The 22643-nt window shown below is 38.9% G+C and overlaps 2 protein-coding genes and 1 pseudogene across 6 annotated transcripts in view; 2 read left to right on the forward strand and 1 right to left on the reverse strand.

The window, feature by feature from the left end:
* The window catches only part of MBTPS2 (membrane bound transcription factor peptidase, site 2), a 65448-nt gene that overhangs the window by 19230 nt on the left and 23575 nt on the right, over nt 1-22643 (forward strand). For 2 of the 5 annotated variants that reach the window (XM_029240301.1, XM_029240300.1), the window contains exons 6-12: nt 5730-5848; nt 6279-6335; nt 6781-6961; nt 15125-15219; nt 15585-15780; nt 17846-17921; nt 19269-19487. In XM_029240301.1, the coding sequence (XP_029096134.1) occupies nt 5730-5848; nt 6279-6335; nt 6781-6961; nt 15125-15219; nt 15585-15780; nt 17846-17921; nt 19269-19487 (943 nt within the window). Of the gene's footprint in view, nt 1-5729; nt 5849-6278; nt 6336-6780; nt 6962-7432; nt 7950-15124; nt 15220-15584; nt 15781-17845; nt 17922-19268; nt 19583-22643 lie in introns of those variants that run through there. The other 3 variants (XM_029240303.1, XM_029240302.1, XM_029240304.1) reach the window with 3 other exon arrangements.
* Nucleotides 104-2028, forward strand: YY2 (YY2 transcription factor). Its single transcript, XM_029240305.1, has one exon. It carries the CDS (start codon nt 336-338, stop codon nt 1533-1535), a length of 1200 nt encoding a protein of 399 aa, XP_029096138.1. The 5' UTR covers nt 104-335; the 3' UTR covers nt 1536-2028.
* Nucleotides 16079-16188, reverse strand: LOC114906712 (annotated as a pseudogene).

The raw sequence follows: 22643 nt of genomic DNA on the forward strand, positions 1-22643 counted from the left end.
CGCATGTGCGGGGTGCCCCAAAGCACACCTGCGGGGGTGCCCCAAAAGGCATGTGCGGGGGGGGGGGGCGGTGACGCAAAGCGTGTGTGTGGGGTGACGCAAAGCGCGTGTGCGGGGTGACGTAAAGCGCATGTACGGTGGGGGGTGTTCCCCGAAGCGAACGTGTGAGGCGGGTCCAGAAGCTTCCACGTCGTCTGCGTTTTCCGCGTCCCGCACCGGAAGCGCCCTCTGTTTCCTCTGGAGCTCGGGCTTTTCTCTCACGGCCTTTCTTTTCCGCGGCCGTCTTGTCGTTCATTCGCTGCCCAGTAGCCAAAGCCTCAGAAGAGCCCTCGGCCATGGCCTCAAACAACATTTTCTACATCGTGACAGAAAACTCGGAGATGTACGCAGATGCTGTGGAGCTGCACCGGATCCCTGTGGAGACCGTCCCTGTGGAGACCGTCCCTGTGGAGACCGTCCCTGTGGAGACCGTCCCTGTGGAGACCATCCCTGTGGAGACCGTCCCTGTGGAGACAATGGCGGTTGAGGCAGCCAAGGAGTACGAAGACATCAGCGGCAGCTGTGTCCACGATGGCCAACACCATACGTCTCTGCTCGTGCTGCAGCCTCTCATTATCAGCACCCCAAACCAAGGGGACTACAACAAGGAAATGATCATGATGCAGATGCAGGAGGAGGTGGTGGGCTACTACCGGTCTGAAGACCTGCAGGTCACCAACCTGGAGAACAAGACGGCCATCCTGGCCGACGAAAACAACTGCTTCCAGGAGACCCTGGCTCCCTTGTCACCACCCTCCACGTCCTCCTCGGCCTACAGCCACAGCAGGAAGGACAGTGGCCAAGGCACAAAGCCCAGCGATAAGAATAGTTACGCCGGCGGCAAGGCCAGGGCGGCAAGCAGCTCCGAGGTGGGCAGCGAGAAGTGGGAGCAGGAGCAGGTGCGCGTCAAATCCCTGGAAGGCGTGTTCGCCGTCACCATGTGCTCCGCGTGCGATGAGAGAGACCACGAGACTAGACAGGCTGGTGAGAAACTAACTCTTGGTTATTCAGAGTACCTGACGGGGAAGAAGCTGCCTCCTGGAGGAATTCCTGGCCTTGACCTCTCAGATCCCAAACAAGTGGCAGAATTTACTAGAAAGAAGCCCCAGAACACCAAAGAAGAGCCCCCGAGATCAATAGCTTGCCCTAGCAAAGGCTGCATGAAGATGTTCAGGGATAAGTCTGCTTTGAGAAAGCATCTGCACACCCATGGTCCCAGAGTCCACGTATGTGCAGAATGTGGCAGAGCTTTTGTTGAGAGCTCAAAACTGAAACGTCATCAACTGGTGCATACGGGAGAGAAGCCCTTTCAGTGCACCTACGAAGGCTGCGGAAAAAGCTTTTCCCTGGATTTCAATTTGCGTACCCATATGCGAATCCATACCGGAGAGAGGCCCTTCATGTGCCCCTTCGATTACTGTAATAGGACATTTACTCAGTCAGCTAACCTGAAAACTCATATCTTAACACATGCTAAGAATAAAGATAGACAGTAAAAAGGAGAGAAGAAACTTCTCAGACTCGGAAAGCATCTTCCAATAATGTGATGGGAAATAAATATGCCTCTTTTTTGTGTACTGTTTCTAGAAAAGAATTTTTTTAATGACTCTAACACGTCTAAGAGTCAGGCTTTGATAGGTTAGTAAAAGTAAAATTTAAAACGTTAAAAAAAGTAATTATATAAGATAACATTGTTAAGATGTTCTGTCTTGTTCTGTAATACAGTTTGAAAAACGTTATGTTTTTGTAATATTTGGTCACAAAAGGAGGACAATTCATGAAGCTCACATCAAAAGACTATTTATACAACTGTGCTAAAAATGGGACTTCTTTTCACATTCTTTTAAATACGAAGTTCATCTATTTATGATTTTAAAATTATGGATTTTCTAAGTGTTCACTTTTATACTTTTAAGAATACGTTTAGTAGTTCTATATATGGTTTTTCTGGAAGTAGATAATGTTGCTTGCAGATTTTCTTTAAAAGAAGGACAGTTACATGCATATATAAAGTATTTTCCTGTTTAAAAAAAGTTATATAGGTTTAGTTTGCCATCTTAATTTTGGTTGTATTCTTTGACATTAACACATTTTGCATAACTACCTTTTAGATGCACTGGATTGTGTAGTATTGAATATTGGATGGGATGTAGTAGTCGATTTAAACCTGTTTTAGTCTTTTTATTTTCCCCCAAATACTACCAGGTGCTGTCTTTTAGTGTCATTTCTTTGCCTGTTTAGTTAAGGAGTGGTGTTCAGTTGTGGAATATGTTGTGTGTGTATTGACTTTTTAATACTTGGTACATACATCCCTTGTAATAGAAAAAGCAAAAAATAAAATACCTGTTCTAAAGAAAGAAAAAAACTTGCCTATATAAATATTGTACCTAGAAAATAGAGAAAACAGGGAGGGTACGACTGGCATCTGGTGGGTAGAGGCCAGGGATGCTGCTAAACATTTTACAGTGCACAAGATAGTCCCCCACAACAAAAAATTATCTGGCCCAGAATGCCAGTAGTGCCAATGTTGAGAAACCCTGCTCTAGAGAAAGTAAAAATTGTAACAAAAATTTGTTTGGTATACTCAAAAAGCAAATCATTAATGAACAAGAGATTGTTTAAATAAAGGAAATAAAGGTACCTGCATTGCAATTTAGCCATCATGGGCAAATCTGGAATCCAACAGGGTGGTCTGGTACCAGCTGCATCCCTGACAAGAGATAGGAGAGTCCAGCCCAGAGAGTCAAAGAAGCAGTGCTGCTGTGTGCCCCTCTGACTGTTGCTTGGATGAGAAAAGCCGGGGTTGTATGGTGGTGTCATCCTGATAAGGGAGAGGTCTGGTGCAAGCTTTTAGGCCCTCCTGAGGGGTTAAGGGGAAAGTTGAATTTAGCACATGGTAATGGTGGCAAATCTAATCAATGGGGCTGGATTATTTTGTGAAATTGTCTTGGGACTAGCAACAGGGTGGTGGGGTGGTATAGCTGTATTCCTAATTAGTTTCACTAGAGTAAATTCCAGTGGGTCAAAGAATTAGAGTTTTTTTCTGTTTGTTTTAATTTTGTTTTTTAAATGATGCTAGGGACTTCCCTGACCATCTAGTGGTTAAGACTGTGCTTCCACTGCAGGGGGCATGGGCTCAATCCCTGGTGGGGGAACTAAGAACCCACATGCCTCGAGTGAAAATTAAAAAAAAAAAAAAAAACCTATGAAAACAATACAAGAAAACAAAGGTGAGTGTCTTCTGTAGTCTTGAACTGGGAAAGGCTTAATACAAAAGGAGACATTTGACCTCACCAAAATTTAAAATGTCTGCATAGGCAAAACTATAAACCAAGCCAAACAAACTGGAGGAAATGATTATAATACCTCGTACAGAAGAACAAATTCCTCAGTGTATGTATTACAAATAATAATATATATAAATTAGTTTAAGAAAAAAAAGACAACCCAGTCAAAAAATGTAAACTGACAGTGGATAGAAGTAAGCAATTCTCAGACAAAAATACAAATAACCATTTAATAAGCATGAAAAATGTACAAGCTCACTCATCATTAAACAAATAGAAATCAGGATGAGATTTTACCTTTCACCTAGCAGATGGCAGTCTAAAGTTATGATAGCATCCCATCCAGTATTGTTTAGAGGGTGGGGAAACATATGCCACTTACGAGAATATAATGCAAACTTGTTGGAGGTCAATTTTAATGCGTGTATTTTTTGACCCAATAATTCCATTTCTGTGCAATTTTCCATACCCTCAGATGCATTCTTAATTAGATGCATAACAATATGAGCAAAGCTGTTTGTTGCAGCATTGTATGAAAAAGTTAAAACAGCCTAAGTGATCATTAGGAGGGAACCTTATAAATAAGTCAATGTTTTTTTTTTTAAATGGATTACTCTGTAGTGGATATAAGAAGTGGGTTAGATATGAATGTGCAGGTGAGGAAGAAGTCGAAAATATATAAATGAAAAAGCAAAATATAGTTTGTGATAAATAGCTTGATACCATTAGTGTTTTTAAAAGATCTTTCTGGGGCTTCCCTGGTGGTGCGGTGGTTGAGAGTCTGCCTGCCGATGCAGGGGACACGGGTTCGTGCCCCGGTCTGGGAGGATCCCACATGCCGCGGAGCGGCTGGGCCCGTGAGCCATGGCCGGTGGGCCTGCGCGTCCGGAGCCTGTGCTCCGCGGCGGGAGAGGTCACATCAGTGAGGGGCCCGCGTACGGCAAAAAAAAAAAAAAAAAAAGATCTTGCTGTGTGCAAAACAGAAAATATTGTTTACCTAATATGTCCTGGACTAGAGGAACATTTTACATTGTGAATATGGTCCATATTAGCTAGGTATCTGGCTGCTGTAAAAGCTAAAAATAGCAGTGACTTAAACGCTCATAAAACATTGCAAATGTAAGTAGTTCAATGCTGATATGATAATTCTATGATTTGGGGGACTCAGGCTCTTTCTGTCTTAGCTCTACTATTCCCAGCATGCAGCTTCTGCATCATGGACTCAGGTTTAGTTAACTCCATCATAGCTACATTCCAGCCAGTAAGACAATCCCCATCACTTCCACTTGCATCCTTTTGCCGAAACATAGTCATATGGCCATACTCAGCCTCCTGAGAGTCTGGGAGATGTCTTTTAAGTTATGTTTCTATCATTATAGAACACTGGTCCTCAACCACTGGTGCTATCACCCTCCTGGGGATATTTGGGATGTGTGGGGTGGGGGCAGTTGTTTGCTTGTCTCAGTGACTGGAGAACACTAATGACATTCAGAGGATGGAGTCGGGAATGCTATATGTCCTGTATTGTAAGGGACAAGACCTGCACAACTAAGAATCACACTGCTCAGAGAGTGGGTAGTGCTTCCACCCTGCCTTATGAGAAAAACTGTACTAGAGGGCAAGGATCGGTATGGGAGGGGGGGTAATCTAGAGGTATGCTAGTGAATGTTTAACATCTAGCCCTGGAGGAGAGGGTGGAGAGCTCTGATATGTAGCATTTGCTGGTTTCTGTGGTGTAAATACTCCCACCGTGGCCAGTTTCAAAGCGCCAACTTGAAGTTCCTGAAGGAGGAGTTGGTTAAAGAGGCCCGGTCAGCTGTGGCAAGCTGGTAGGAGCAGGCTCCAGCACACCACTGGGTTCACCTAACCATCTCTGCAGAGATGGCAGAGATAGTTATAGTATTGATGTAAGATACATACCCCAGTTCAGCAAGAATGTTTTTTACTTCATCATAACTTTTATTTGATAGCTCTGAAGTTCCTTTCAAAGATCACAAGTATGTTTTTTTTCACAACTATGTTTAAATTAATATGTATACATTTTCTGAGAAAAGAGTAGTAAGTAGAAGATATTCTATTCATTATATACACACACACCTTTACATATATAATAGAGGTATATATGTAATCGAATATAGATTCTAATAGTGTTAAATCATATTAGCATGTAGTCTTCCTAGTATTGTATTAACATGCTCATTTTAGATTTTAATATCTGAAATGGAAGAAACCTCTAACTGAACATCTGTCTTCTGTACTAATAAGTAGATCTATCTGCCTCACAGCTTCTTCTGGTTACTTTACTAATTTATCAGAATGCCTAAGTATTATGAAGTACAACTACCTGGAATGATATCATTCCTGCCCCTGGTTGAGCTTATTCCTTTTTTTCCCTCTTTTCAGGTATCTGGCATAATTTCGTCCTTGCACTCCTGGGTATTTTAGCTCTTGTTCTCCTTCCTGTAATTCTCTTGCCATTTTACTACACTGGAGTCGGGGTGCTTATCACTGAAGTTGCTGAGGTAAATAATAGATTACTTGGGGTATTCTTTCGCCAGATTTTGTGATGTAACACTTAGCATTTTATGTCAGGAACTTTTTTTTTTTTTAAGGAACTTTTATTCAAACTGTTCTCATGTACAGAATGCTCAGTTTCTCCTGAAGAAATTACTGTAATCCTTTCAAATCAAAGAAATAGTTTTGTGAACTACATTGGCTCTTTTAAAATACTGAAAATTGTTTCTGTTCTGAGTTACAAGGATAGTATCAAGACTTTCTAACTGTAGTTTGATTAAATGCATCATTTACCTTTACTGTTTATTTTTATAACTCTGCTTTTGAGTCAGATGTCTTTACTCCTAAGAAGTAAGAAAGATGGAACCTAGGCTAGCCAGCAGAACATTTCGTGGGAGTTTAAATTAATGTCTTCAACTCTGTATTTCACTCCCTTAGACTACTATGATGGTATCAAGTCTTCTCTTCACACTTTGGGACAAGGAAAATTACCTTGTGAGCAACTGCCTCATGTACTCATGTGTTCATTGTGCTGACGGTATTGTCTGCATATTTGGGACTGTGTTTAGATAAGTCTTATAATTTTATCCATTGATGATATAGGACATTGAAAGCATTCTGATGACTACTTTCACAAAAAATTTTAATTAGCAGTTTGGGAAAAAGTTTATCATTTTAATCTTAACTGTTGGCAAGTGGGATTTGTTTGGTTTTCATTTGTGAAAAATTCAAAATCTTACTGAAATACGAAAAGTAACTATAATTATTGGGTGTTATTTTGTTAATTTTCTAGGACTATATATCTTGGATTCAAAGCTGGATTATTTTCTACATTATTCAAAATAGTCTACTTAATTAAGTCAGTGTCTTTATTATTTGCTCAGATTAATCATAGCTTGTCTTCACACATTATCTGATTTATTTCTGACCTCTTCCCAAGGACTCACCTGCCATTGGACCCAGAGGCCTTTTTGTGGGAGACCTTGTCACCCATCTACAGGATTGTCCTGTTACAAATGTACAAGATTGGAATGAATGTCTCGATACCATCACCTATGAGCCCCAAATTGGTTACTGTATAAGTGCATCAACTTTACAGCAGTTAAGCTTCCCAGTTAGAGGTGTGTATATTTCCTCAGTATAATATAATGCTTCAAGCAGCAGTACTTGCCATTTGCTAATTCTTAGATCATGTCTGTAGACTTATTTTGTCCTAACTTATTTAAAACAAATCAGTAAAGTAATAATAAGCCTAAACTAGTAAACATTCTTCTTGGTAAGTTAGATACTAATATGTATGTTTTGTTTATTATATATTGTTGTTGAACTTCTAACTAATTTCATATTTGATTTTCAGAACTCTAGTATCTAATTCTTTCAGCATTTAAAAAACACTTGTGTTAAGTCAGCATTCAAGCTCAAACATAACCAATTAACTAAATTCCAGCAATTAAATACCCTTGTGCTGTATGGATGGTGGCATGTCCAAAGCTATTTGGGGTAGGGTTTTTTTGTGTGGCAGTCATCCAGAGGAAGTCATCTTGGTGTCTGAAAATACCCACTGAAGTCACATCTGTTGTTCTGTGTCGTAGGCGACAGGGTGAAGCAAGTTTATTCTCAGAAGCTTCCAAATTTATTTTTAGCTCTTCCAGCTCTGAAAAATCAGTCTGCCAACTCTTCATACAAAATTATGGGGACCCAAATTATTGAAAGTGCTGGAAAGCACAAGTTATGCTCACAGACTACATCTTTAAGTCAAGAAATGCCTGGATACTTGTCTACATCTACTGGGATTAAGAAATATGATTAATTATCAAGAATAACTGTATTAAAGTACTGTGTACAGCAGTGACAAAGTAGTAAGAACGGATTTAAAATGTTTTTTCAAATGTAGTCTTCCATGTATAACCCAGTTTTAAGAATTTTTTTTATTGTAAACATTTTTCAAACATACATAAATGTCAAGAGAGTAGTACAGGGAATTCCCTGGTGGTCCAGTGGTTAGGACTCCGCGCTTTCACTGGTGAGGGCATGGGTTCAGTCCCTGGTCGAGGAAGGAAGATCCTACAAGTCATACAGCACGGCCCAAAAAAAAAAAAAAAAAAAAGAGAGAGAGAGTAGTATAAATGAAACCTCATGTATCCTTCTCCTAGCTTCAGCAATTATCAACATTTTGCCATTTTTTTTATCCAGCCTGTCCACTTTTGAGGGAAGTATTTTAAAGCACATCCCAGGTATCCTGTCATTTTATCCATAAACTTCAGCATATCTTTAATAGATGATGACCTTTTAGACATGACCACAGTACTATTATCACACCTAACAAAATTAACAATAATTCCTAATACCTGCACTCTTCTCTGGTTTTGTTTTTATAGTTGGTTTAAGTTGGATGGTATGCCTTTTAAGTCTCTTTTAAGTTGTAACAATTCCCCCTGACTTTTTATTTTTAATATCATTTATTGAAGAAACTGAGTCATTTGTTTTGTCAAATGTATCATTAACATGTTCGGTATCCCCCAAATTTCCTATAGATGGTAGTTAGGTCCAGAGGCTTGATTAGATTCAGGATCCATTTTTGGCAGGGGCAAAAATACCTCGTAGGTAGCACTCAGTACTTCAAATTGCATCTCATGTTTTTCCATGTATCGCATCTTTTCAGTTGGGTGTGTAATCCACAGTGTGTTCTTCTGTAAGAGAAATAATCCATAATTTCATACTTCTTAAGTCCTTTATCATTTTCCTCAAGTTTCTCTAAACTTGGTACAATCTGTATTGAATTACAAAAGCCAAAATGACATCGTAATCAAATAAAGCTCTCTCCAGTAGGATTGTTTTATTTAGAATATCTGCATTTCAGATGTTTAAGCTTTTGTCTTTTTTCCAGCAGACAGAATGGAAGTGAAATTTTTCTTGAAATACTCTGAAACTCTTTCCTTATTAACGTTTTGAGTATTTCACTATTATGGATCATATGCTATATTTTGGAGGTATTTGTTTAAAAACCCAAAGCAGATATTACTCTTCCCACACTAATAAAAAAATCAATCCCCAAATAATAATTCTTCAATATATGTCTCATTTCCTTAGGAGCGACTGTATTAGGATACTTGCTGATTTTACATGATGACTGTATCTGATAAACCCGTACCTCCATTTAATCATTTTTAAATGGAGTACATATACTCAGCCAGACTGTAGAAATCTTAATGACTGTAAATGTAACTTAAAATATATACTAGATTAATTTTAATGGCAGACTTGACCAAAGTGGCTATGGACATTTAAGAAAACTACGGGGCTTCCCTGGTGGCGCAGTGGTTGAGAGTCCGCCTGCCGATGCACGGGACACGGGTTCGTGCCCCAGTCCGGGAAGATCCCACATGCCCGTGAGCCATGGCCGCTGAGCCTGCGTGTCCGGAGCCTGTGCTCCGCAATGGGAGAGGCCACAACAGTGAGAGGCCCGCGTACCGCAAAAAAAGAAAACTATGGATTGATATTATTTTACATGTACCTAGGGACCTTTGTTATCCTACATTATGAGTAGATGGCAAAGATATAGCCAAATATGGTAATGCAAAGTAGCTCATAATCCAAAAGTGATTCATATTCAATTTAGAGTAGAATTCAATATACATAATTAAAATTCTGAAAATTTATACCACTTGAAAACAATAAAGCCACCTTAGAAAGATCTGACCCTGAAAGTGCTCATAAGCTGTCCCAGCCAATCATTTCTGGCCTCATTTCATACCCTGACTCTCCCAGGTGTAATTTTAAATTTTTAAAGATATTCCCTAAGATATTAATTAATTACGGTATTAATTAAGCAGACTAGATGTTCTCCTTAAAATATTAACAGGTATATTTCTGGCAAATTAGAAAAATGTGGTTAATCAACATGAAATGACTATTCATTTTATGAAATTGTTGGGAACTACTTTTTTCTTCTGTCAGTCCTTTCGTTTTTGATTTTTAAACATTAACCTGCTAAACTATGAGCAGCACCAACAGAACCAAGGCTGGTTTAATTACACCTCTGCCCTTGGTACATGGGGCAAGCCTAAAGAGCTTGTCTCACACACTCCTTGCAGATTGAATGGCCTTTCCAGGAAGCCCCAAAAAGGACACTGGGTGAGGCTTAGAGCCCTTTGTACCTGGAATAAATCTCTGGTTTCATTCTGCATCAGAACAGAACAAAGTTCCCCTCTTCATTTTCAAGCTTCTGCTTAATTTAAGATTGCTCTGTGTCCATATGCCACTTAGTGATTTGAATGAAACTAAAAGTTACAGACAAGAACTATTTTGTTTCTTTTGGGGGATTATTTTCTAACAAGTAGCTTGCATCCTATTTCTTTAGTTTCAGGGGACACTCTTCATATATGCCGAAAGCTAAATTCCTTTTTTTCTTTCTTGGAAGCATTGTCTTGAATAAGAAAGACTACTAAGTCCAGCATTTGAATGGCATTTTAAAAAGAGTGAGATTGAATACTAAAGGCAACTGCTCCCTAAAATGAAGCTATGAGTCCAGACACAGGCATCCCCTTTGAATAGCCTATATTCCTGTTCAAAGGAGATGAGGGTATATACCTGTAACTGCCTGGCACAGGGAGTATTGTCCTGTCTTATGCATCTTTTTTTTTTTTTTTATGCATCTTTAACTGTAGTGAGAAAAGGCCGTTCCTGACTTAGTTTAAGATAGTAAAAGGAAAACTCTGGAAATCTTTTCCACATAGTTTGAGTACCCAGATTGTTTTTATGCTCAAATCTTCTCTAATGTTTAGAAAAAAGTGTCTGTTCTCCCATTGTGAATATCAAGGTATCATCCAAGGTTTCTTTGCTCTCACCAATTGAAGAGAGAGAGAGAGTTTATAATTTTTTAACTACTTGGTACTAGGTGGTGCTGGTATAAATTCTACCATAGAACTAAGAATAAAGGGACTTCCCTGGTGGCGCAGTGGTTAAGAATCTGCCTGCCAGTGCAGGGGACATGGGTTCAATCCCTGGTCCGGGAAGATCCCACATGCCGCGGAGCAGCTAAGCCCGTGCGCCCCAACTACTGAGCCTGCGCTCTAGAGCCCGCGAGCCATAACTACTGAAGCCCGCATGCCTAGAGCCGGTGCTCCACAACAAGAGAAGCCACTGCAATGAGAAGCCTGCGCACTGCAACGAAGAGTAGCCCCCACTCGCCACAAAAGCCCGCGCACAGCAATGAAGACCCAATGCAGCCATAAGTAAGTAAATAAATAAATAAATAAATAAATAAATAGAATAAATAGGTTTGCATGCCTATATTGGAACTCTAGTTACATTTATATATTTATTAAGCTAGGGTAAGAAAATTGTTCAATTCATTTTAGTGATGTAGAAAGTAGTGAGTACTGTGAACTATAGATTGAAAAAGTCTCTTCCTTCCAGCCTTATTCCAAAATTACCTCTGGTCTAGACCATCCTTTGAAGACTAGACTATTTCTACAAGTATCTTAGGGCCCATCTTAGGGTACATTCAGAATATGCAGGTTCTCCTTGTAATGGAATTATGAAACTGTTCTGGTCTTAATTCCCCTAATTCTTTCCCAGTCTGGGGAGATTTAAGGGAGAATTCTAATTTCCTAGAGTTAAACTGATCCCATGAATGCCTCTGGGACCTCCCATTGCAGTCTTTTTTTTTTTTTTTTTTTTTTTTGCGGTACGTGGGCCTCTCACTGTTGTGGCCTCTCCCGTTGCGGAGCACAGGCTCCGGACGTGCAGGCTCAGCGGCCATGGCTCACGGGCCTAGCCTCTCCGCGGCATGTGGGATCCTCCCAGACCGGGGCACGAACCCGTGTCCTCTGCATCGGCAGGCAGACTCACAACCACTGCGCCACCAGGGAAGCCCTCCCATTGCAGTCTTGAATGTGCCTTCCAAAGTAGAATTGGATTGGTCTCTCATGTTGATAGCAGTATACTAATGTGAAAATTACCTCTGGCATACCCGTCTTATAGGTTAAGAATTGAGTCACAGAAATTAAGTGACTTGTCCTTTAATGTGATCCAGTAGAAAAGATTCTAAAATAAAATACATTTTTAAATGTACAACTTTTTTTTAACTGATAAACAGAGAAATATCTTCTCACATGATAACAAAATAATGGGAAATTCTGTATGTCGGGAGGCACTTCATCTTGTCATGGTAGCCATAGCCATCAGTTTATGTTTTAATTGGATTAATCACCATAGGAAGAAGCCATAACCTAGAGGTCACAAATTGGTGGTAACCTAGAGGCCAAATCCAGCCAGCCTTGACAGATGTGTATGGTTTGGCTTGCACAATATTTTTAAAATTCTTAATTGGCTGCCAATATTTAATATTTAAGAGGTTTCGGGACTTCCCTGGTAGTCCAGTGGTTAAGACTGCACTGCAGGGGGCACGGGTTCAATCCCTGGTCGGGGAACTAAGTTCCCGCATGCTGCACAGCACGGCCAAAAAGAAAAAAGAAAAGGTTTCGCATGAGGGTCCAGACTTCTTTCTCATGGAATAAAATAGATGATCTCTTGACTCTCGGCCCCAAGTTGAGTGGCCTGGCTGCTAACACTACTTAGAACAAGGTATGTATTCTCTAATTCATCACAACCCCCACCATTTCCTATTTTTTCCACACACTATCCACTTCATTTATTTGATACCTGCTTGGCCCCTTTAAGCTGTTGTATTATCAGACATGCTATATCAACAGTGATATCAAATTCTTGACTTTTCAATTCTGTATTGCATACATTCCTCCAAGAAAAAATAAGAATCAAGCATCAGATGTAAATTTTTAAAAATCATTACTGATACAAAGGCAAGTGGCATAGAACACCATTTATGTATTCAGTGCATATTGAGTTATTCACCTTATATAAGATACTGAGAAACTTTTCCCTCAAAGACCTCACAGTCTAATCAAAAGAATTAGACCATGCCCACATTACGGAACAAGGTTAAATGTAATTAATGACAAAAAGTATTGGGAGTTGTGAGAGTTGATGGCAGTCAGTCTTGACTGAAAAGATGAGGACAGGCTTCATAGCAGCAGCTCTTGAGCTGGGCCTCAACAGTGAGTTTAATTTCAGGAGACCGATATAAATGAACCTCGGCGCCACAGACTAGAAGTTGGTCAGGGAACTGCTAATAATTTGGTTCAGCAAGAGAAGAGTATGAGCTAAGGTGACTAAAAAAAAAAGTAGAAGTCTTTATGTTTTAGGCTATGGCATTTAGACTGTTTGGGAGCAGCACAGAGTCTTTGGATATTTGGATTAGAAGAGCTACATTCTCAGAGTTCTACACTGGAAGGTTAATCTGAAGCATTCAGTATGTAGGACAAGTTTGCATATGAGAGCTAGGTGGTAAACTAGATGCGTTGGTACTCTCTTCAAATGGGTCAAGTGAGAAAGAATTGGAGTCTACCCTTTAGTGGGAATAAAGAGAAAAATAATGAGAAGGTAAAAATTGGTGCGACTTGGCAACTGATGAGAAAAAATACTGAGGGCTTTTGCCTGGATCTTTTTTTTTTTTTTTTTTTTAATCCTAAACACCTTTTTACCTTATAGTTTACCGTTAGGGCTGATGAGTGATTATAGGCACAAGTTTGTGCCATTAGATGTTCACAGTTTGCTTTCATATTTTAAATATTACTCATCACCCAGAATTTAAATACCCATTCAGTTATGGTAAGAAAACGAGGCAAAACTACCCACACAGCCAGCCATTGCAGAGGAGAAATTGATGCATCTGTTAGTTTACTTCACCTCTGTTTTGTTCTTTGCGTTGGCAACAGTGCGTGTTTAAGGACATCCAGTCTAACCAAATGATCTAGAAAAAAAAAAGAAAAGATTTAAAAACAAACAAAAACCTTTGCCAGAAATATAAAATCCTTATAAAGTCAGATTGCATATCAATAACCATTTTCACGCCAGCACTCCTAAAGACACTTGTTAATAATGCTTTTCGTAGTATTGGAAATCGGGGATAACTTTACTTTCTCTTCTTCAGCACATATGAGTATGGTAGTAGGTATATAAGATTCTAAGTTTAATTGGTCCTTGCCACACATCAATTTTTTTTTCTCTTTTTTTTTTTTTTTTTTTTTGCCACACCCCGTGGCATGTGGGATCTTAGTTCCCCGACCAAGGATCGAACCTGCACCCCCTGCAGTGGAAGCTGGGAGTCTTAACCACTGGACTGCCAGGGAAGTCCCCACGCATCAATTTTGCTTTACAAGTCTGATGTGCTGAATGCAGGAAACCTTCCAAAATAAATATATGGAAAAAAAAATTTTGTCCCAGCTGTAACAGTGATTTAGCTTCCTTATTCTACCCTAGACACAAGAGAAGCAGTCTACCAAAGAACTTGAAAAAATAAATGAATAATGGGGATACTTGCCCTGTTTCTGTTACCTTCCAAAAATGGTAACTGGATTACTAGTATGCAGGCAAATATGTGCATATCTGTGGGGTCCAATTGGGCTGCCCTGGTTCTGTGGGGAAAGCCTCAAGATAAGCCTGGAGGTGGGAGAGAGATTTGATATAATAGGGATGTCCTTAGGGATGAGAGTCTCTTAGGCATCCTCTAGCACAGTGGTCCCCAACCTTTTTGGCACCAGGGACCGGTTTTGTGGAAGACATTTTTCCCCAGGGCAGGGGGCAGGGGTGGTGGTTCAGGTGGTAATGTGAGTAATGGTTCAGGCGGTAATGCGAGCGATGGGGAGCGGCAGATGAAGCTTCGCTCGCTCGCTCGCTCGCTCGCCCGCCACTCGCCTCCTGCTATGCGACCCGGTTCCTAACAGGCCGTGGACCGCCACCGGTCCGCGGCCCCGGGGTTGGGGACCCCCTGCTCTAGCTCACTGTGCTAACAGCACAGCACAGGAGTTCAGTAGGGAAATTGGATCAGTGGATCAGCAGCATTAGGACATCTAATAGTGGCTCATTAAATATTTGTGCTTGACCACCTGGAGTTATTGCAAAACCTACTGAGACCCTGGAACTCCAGCTTTACGAGTGGGTAAGTTTATATGAAGACAACTAACCTAGGGTAATTGATGCTTCTTGATTTCAAATTGGATGTATCTCTTTTTATAATGTAAAATCAAACTCTGCAGTGAGTAGCTGACAAGCGGAACTGTCAATTATACAGTTGTTTCTGAATTCATATGCATTTTACTTAATTCTTTTTGTCTTGAAAGCAAAATTCTTATTACAAATGTACTTCTATGTAATGGATTCTTTTTTTTAATAACAGATTTTAATAAACCATTTCTCTTCAGCATACAAACGGCTAGACGGTTCGACTGAATGCTGTAACAATCACAGCCTTACAGATGTGTGCTTTTCCTATAGAAATAATTTTAATAAGCGTTTGGTAAGTTGTCCCTGACGCAGTCTTGCTTGCCTGATATAATTATTACAAAATAAGCATATAGAACTAAAATGGAATCTACAAAACCATTGCCCTTTTGCTTTGTATAATTTTATTAAAATCTCTACATTTCACATGTCATATTTCATCTGAGAATCTTTAAAAATTTTATAATGGTAATATCTTATTTGGCCAAAGTGGAATAATTGAATCTAATTTATAGTAGATACACATAAATGGCATTTCCTTTATATGAACTTCATTCCTAATATGCTAGGTGACATGAAAGATATTGAAGTAATGTAACTTGGCGTTTTTCTTGTTAACAAGTCATTTTTAATATTGACTAATTAATGTTCTATCCCTAGCATACATGTCTACCTGCCCGGAAAGCAGTGGAAGCCACCCAAGTTTGTAGAACCAATAAAGATTGTAAAAAAAGCTCAAGTTCAAGTTTCTGTATAATACCTTCTTTGGAAACTCATACTCGCTTAATAAAAGTGAAACACCCACCTCAAATCGATATGTTGTATGTAGGACATCCACTGCACCTTCACTACACAGGTGGGTATTATTGTGGTAGACCCTCAGAATATCGCTACAATGGCATATATTCTCAGTGGTAGCAACTCAGTACACATCTTGCATTAGTTTTATTTATTATATTTGATCACTTTTCAAAGTCTTGTTAACTTGTTCTTAAGCACGAAATGAAATTTAAGCAGTAGGAAAATAATCTGAATTTATAAAGCAAGATGGAGCTGAACACCATGTCTGCCTATGGAGAGTGACACATGACGCATTTTTCCTTCACTACCGTTTATATCACATAGATGATCTCTAAGATATTCTCTGAGCGTTTATTAAATTTATCCAAGCTCCCAAAACAGTAGCAAGAGCAGCATATGTCAAAGAATGCCTGGAATCATAGTGATACTACACTTGATCTTAGCCAAAAGGCCGAGAAGCGATTGGAATCATAGTGATAATGATGATAAAGTAATTTGTGCATGACACATGAATTTTATATGAATATAATTTCAAAACCGGGCCAGCATAATTGTTTTAACAGTGGCAACATGATTGGATTAAACATATAGCTTCTCCATATGGCTGAAGATCATACAGTCTAACTTATTTTGTTGTACAAGATTTTTTTTATGTTCCTTTTTTTTTTTACCAATTTTATTGAAATATAATTCACATATCATACAATTCACCCTTTTAAATTGTACAGTTAGCTGGAACGAAGTGAGAGAGTGGCATGGACATATATACACTACCGAATGTAAAATAGATAGCTAGTGGGAAGCAGCCGCATAGAACAGGGAGATCAGCTCTGTGCTTTGTGACCACCTAGAGGGGTGGGATAGGGAGGGTGGGAGGGAGGGAGGCGCAAGAGGGAGGAGACATGGGGATATATGTATATGTATAGCTGATTCACTTGGTGATACAGCAGAAACTAACACACCATTGTAAAGTAATTATACTCCAATAAAGATGTTAAAAAAATTAAAAATAAAAAAGTGTACAGTTCAGTAGTTTTTAATATATTCAGAGTTGTGGAACCATCACCACAGTCTTGTTCCAGAATATTTTCATCACCCGAAAAAGAAAGCCCATACCCATTAGGCAGTCATTCTACTTCTCTACACCCACCCACCCCCAGCCCTTGGCAACCACTAATCTACTTTCTGTTTCTGCAAATTTGCCTGTTCCTGCACATTTCATATAAATGGAATATTTTGTGACTGGCTTCTTTCACTTAGCATAATGTTTTCAAGGTTCATCCATGTTGTAGTATGTGTCAGTACATAGTTCCTTTTTATGGCCAACCCAGTAATATTCCATTGTATGGATATATTACATTTTCTGTATTTATTCATCAATTGATGAATTCATCAATTGACATGTGGGTTTTAAGTTACTCTTTAAAAAGCTCTCTCATTTCTCCATAGTCATATCCTAAGATAAAAGTCGGGTCATTCTTCTTATTTATTAGTTTGACTCTAAGTGACTCTAGAGTGTATAATACCTCCTCAACAAATGTAGAAATGTCCCTTTTCAGGGTAATTCAGAAATGTGTGCTATGGGTTCTATTTAATTATAAGAGAGTTTTTAAATGTTTTGAACAAAAACAGGATCATGGAATCCACAAAGTGGAGGAGACCTTAAAAATCCCCTAGTCTTAATCCTTGTTTTAGCAGTGAAAAAAACACCGAGACCAGAAGGAGATTAAGTGGCATAATATTGATAGTTGGAGTGAATGTGATTTTAAGGTTATACCTCTTTGAAAGAATAAGGACTCTTTTGATATAAATTCTAGTGTATTTTTAAAGTCAATCTCTGTATTTGGTAGTCATAGTTGGTATATAATCAGTTTTATCATATTCTCACCTCAAAATATAAGTACACTGAGATATGAATTTCTGTATTCCACTATTTTTATTAGATGTTCTAGAATTGCCAATTGCTTTTATATGTGGGCCATAGAGCCTGCCTGCATATGTTTGGGAAGGGCTTTCTCAATCAATTTAATAGGCTAGCCCAATTTTTAGTCATATGGTAAAATTCATAATGCTGTTGCTTATCTGTATAAATAATATTATTTCTTATTTTTCTTTTTTAGTGAGCATCACCAGTTTTATTCCACGTTTCAACTTTCTAAGCATAGATCTGCCTGTGATTGTGGAGACATTTGTCAAGTATCCTTTCTGGCGTGAAAGATGTTTTTAAAATGTGCTACTTGGGGGCTTCCCTGGTGGCGCAGTGGTTGAGAGTCCGCCTGCCGATGCAGGGGACGTGGGTTCGTGCCCCGGTCCGGGAAGATCCCACATGCCGCGGAGCGGCTGGGCCGGTGAGCCATGGCCGCTGAGCCTGCGCGTCCGGAGCCTGTTGCTCTGCAACGGGAGAGGCCACAACAGTGAGAGGCCCGCGTACCGCAAAAAAAAAAAAAAAAAAAAAGTGCTACTTGGAACTTCATTAGTTTTACCTTGATTAGAGAGCATGAACAGACCTTACATGTATCAGTTAACTGCTAATACCAAAAAAAGAGACTTTAAAGTTGAAAAAGATCAGATTGTACCTAGGGAGGAAGAAGTCAGAGAAGAAAGATTGATTGGGAGGAGAGAAAGGTTAAGATGTCGAAGGGAAGGAACCTAGAATACAAATTGAGAGTTGAATTTAGGGGTATAAAACCTTTTAGTACGTTTATAAAGGATGAACGCTTCAGCTACTAATGCGGTGATGAATTCCACCCCTTCTGAGCCTGTTGGCTCCGATCAAGTGGAGGAATGCGTAAGGGAGATCAAACTGGTTTCCAATACTAAAATAGCATTCAGAGGACAAAATCCCATGTGTTCTTTAGCATATTATATTTGCATGTAAAGAAAAATTTTAATTGGTTATTATATAGAATTTGAATAAAGTGAACAGTTTGGAAAGGTTCTTTATTTTTGTCACTTTTAAATCTTTAATTTCTTTCCTTAATGATTTGCAAAAAAAATGAAACAAAACAAATGAGCAAATTAGTAACAAATTAGTTAACAAATGAGTTACTAAAAAATGTGTACAGTCAAAATTGTACCTTGTAGACTGCAGCTTTTTCTCAGAGATATTTACACTACGACCTTACAGATGATAGTAAAATAGAGTTCAAGGGGCCAAAATCTTTATATATCTAATATAACGTATACTTCGTAAGGATCAAAAAGTAATTTTCCCTTATTTCTTATTCCTTTGTCTTGATGTATAATTAAAGGATTAGGAAGAGTTAGTCTTCTGAAGGAGTTCATTACAGATTGTCTTGGTTTACAAGTGGTTGGCCTTTATTTTTCTAGTCAAGGTTTTTGAACTTCGAAATAATATGTCATTTGTTTTAAATAGTAGAGATCTAAGAAGCAATGGTGTATACTGGTAAGCAGAGATTTAAAGAAAGGAAGGAAGTCACCTGTAATCTCAAATCCAGTCCTGGTAAAATGCCTGCTTCCGACTCCCACAAATGTGCTTTGCCCTCAGACCTCGCCGTAAGCTCCTTAACCGATTTTAACCAGGTACCTGATTTCCCTCTCGGGAGCTCTGGCTATTGTTAATGCAGTGCCCTGCTTTGCTTTGGACGGACAATGGATTTTAAACTCTTTCCTAGATGCTACTCTTACCTCAGTGATTGGAGACAATGATGTCAAAGATCTGATAGGATTTTTCATCTTGCTTGGTGGCAGTATACTTTTGGCTGCCAATGTGACCCTGGGACTCTGGATGGTTACAGCACGGTAATATTTGCACTCATTTGATAGAATCTCTGAGTTACAATATACAATATTGAAAACCTTACTTGGTGTGAAATATAAAGTGTTTCCTTAAAATTACATTTTAGCCAACAACTTTAAGTTCTTTATCCAGAGTATCCAAACTATGGGATAAACAGAAGAAATGAAAGGCATAGTCCCTGATTACATTCTAGTTTTAAAGACTGAACCTACAGCCTTCAGATGCTTGTGGAACAATTCCTAAACAAGTGCAAATTCATGTTAAACCATTTTTGTGTGGCTACGTATCGTGTTGAAATAATGTAAAGGAAAACAGAATTGGGTAGGATTAATTGGGAAAAACTTCTTGAAAAAGCATCATTAATCCAGATTTGAAGGAGACCAGACTTTGGCCAAGTGGAAAGGTGAGCATTTTCTTGGTCTATATCTCTTGTCCCTTGTCTTGTTTGAAAAGTATTTTTAAATTAAATTGTGTATTATTTTGTACTCTGACAACTGAGGTCTGATTACAATTAAATTAATAAAATTCTGTAAAAGAATCTGCTGACATGAAAGGGAAAATCTTTGTCAAGTGACGCCAAATAAATGAACAAAGAGGAAGTAGGGTCTATAATAGGGTGAGACATGTTTTGCCCCACAAGAGTTGCCTCTTTGATAATATGTCCCTATACTCTCATAAAGCAACACTACCCTTGACATTCAGAGTGAGCTGCAGAAGTATCTGCCACCTGCAGTATGTGAGCTGAGACAGTTAGGGGTGAACCTCAGAAATGAGCCAGGTGGGTCTTGCAGCAGGTCACAAGACAGATCACAGGACCTTCTGCAGTCTGGGTTACTGTTCTCTACAGAGCTTCAAAGCTTGGAATCCTTCCAGGGTAGATATTTTCTCTTGTGCTGCTGGAGCTACCTGGGGCCTAGCTCCTAGGTCCCTGTCTTCAAGAAGCAATTACCTTAAGCCCTGAAACATACTCTGTCCTCACCAGTGGCTCCGATGTTTCTCTGTGTTGGGTAATTAAATATGTAGTCCTTGCTTTCCATCTTTCCCCTAAGCTACCTCTGTGGGTCCACGAAAGACTTGGTAGTAGAGTGAGTATGGCTGCATGTGAGTACAAATGTGGATTTGCCAGTGCCCGGGAACTGCCTCTTGAGCCCAAAAGAGCCCTGCCTAGTTTGAGATCTTTTGGACTGGAGATGCAGCCCTGGAAGATCTGGGAAGTCAATAGGCCAGTGTGAAGCTGTTGGTATTAGAAGTATATGAGCAAGCTCTTTCTTTGATGAAAAATATTTGCTTCTCTCATATACTCAAGAACATGAGTAGTCATGTTTCCAACTTTTTCACTAATTGAGGTATTCGTGGGGTTCACCTCTTTCAGATCACTGAGTTGCTTTTTAGGCACTAAAACTTTTTAACCATTTTTAAGGAAACTTTAGATTGTATTATAAATCTGCCTGCCTTCTTAAACAGAAATTATATATTGAATATAATTTTAATATTTTTAATGACTTAAGGTCATCAGTTATTACCACTACTTAAAACTGTACAAATTATTGGTTTATCCTAGGAAAAAGGCATTTGTTCTGTTTTTAGGCAGACAGTCTTTCAGGATTAAAGTATATTAACAGAGTGATACGCAGACCTGTTCAGGTAGTAAAGTTTGGGGAATACCATGAAATACTTACATAATTAATTCTATTACATGAACTAAGCAGTTTATTAATGGAAATGCTATATATGTGCAGGTCAGTTTTTTAAAACTGAGAAAAAAATTTAATAGATGAAATCCTACCTGTAAACTTCTTTTTCTGGGTGGAAAAAAAACCCCAAGCATGTCATTTTCTTATGGCTTTTAAACACCTTGGTCTTCTGCTACATTGGGTCAGGATTTGGCAAACACTCTATTAGGATATTGAGCACATCAGTCCCATTTTTACAGAAATGGCCTCATTGTGTAAGAAAGGAAAGGTTATGTGTTGTTTCTTCAGCTTGATTGTGGGCACTTCTAGAGCGAGGACCATGTCATACTCATCTTTGCATCCCTGGCACAGTGCATGAGACATCAAAAATACTTAATAAATGTGGTTGAACGGATGATGGTTAGTGTTATTTATGGATTAGAAAAGCATGTTTCTATCTAAGTAAGCTGTAAAAAGTATTATTGAATATACTGTAAATATATAACATAAAATAATAACTTGGAAGGTCTTTGTGTCCCTGATACATTACCATCTTTATGAAAATAGTCCATTTTGGTTTCTGTAGAGCAATTAGAAAAATGAATTATTTTGAGGATTTGAAGAAAGTGTTGTGTTGGCAGTTGTTCAGCAGTAAAACTTTATTTTCAGTGTTTCTATTCTGCACTGTTTACATTTTTCAGGGTTGTTTTTAATCACTTAAAATCCCTAAAGGATGTATATATTCTTTTTAGCATTTCAGTTTGAAAAGACATGCAGTTAAACTTGACCTTCTGATAATCGCTCTTACAGGTCACTATCTGTTCTAACAGTAAATTGTAACCATGCACTTCATGGATATGTGGCTCTTAGTCATCAGTTTGTCCTGTGGTATTTATTGAATGTCCACATACTAATGGTACACAGGTATTTTTTTCTATAAATCTTTCAACTGAGCTGTAATTCATTCTTAGGCTTTAACTTGAAGATATCGTAGTTGCTGGCGTTTAATGTTTAGCAATAAAAGAATAAATGTGTACCAGCACTCTATGTTTTATCATCTATGTGTTGTCTTTTTTTAAATTTGTATTCTTTTCTGTCAAAATTTTTCCCTTTACATACAGTACCATCTTAGATGTTTTAAAATTCTTGATTCTAAAAGCAGCCTCAGTTTTCACTCAAGCAATCCGTATATGAAAGTTGTTGGTAGGCCACAGAAAGAAGTCTTTTTTAAATGAAATCCCAGTATTCTCACTACTGTTTTGGAAATGGCCTGTTCATGGATAAAGAAAGAAGACCATCATGTTTCGTTAGTGACTGATAGAAGTCTTCTCTAAGTCTATGTTTTTAGGAATTCGTGAAAGAAAGTGTTTCCCCTTTTGCCCTAGCACTTCCTCCGTTGTCCACAGAGCCAACCTCCCTCCTACACACACACACACCACACACACACACACACACACACACACACACACACACACACACACACAC

Source organism: Monodon monoceros, unplaced genomic scaffold, assembly GCF_005190385.1.
Source record: "Monodon monoceros isolate NGI ecotype Baffin Bay Population unplaced genomic scaffold, NGI_Narwhal_1 Super_Scaffold_22, whole genome shotgun sequence".
Lineage (NCBI taxonomy): Eukaryota > Metazoa > Chordata > Mammalia > Artiodactyla > Monodontidae > Monodon > Monodon monoceros.

What these genes read in the sequence shown, in the direction of transcription:
- YY2 (XM_029240305.1), top strand. Translation starts at nt 336, where the DNA reads ATGGCCTCAAACAACATTTTCTACATCGTGACAGAAAACTCGGAGATG.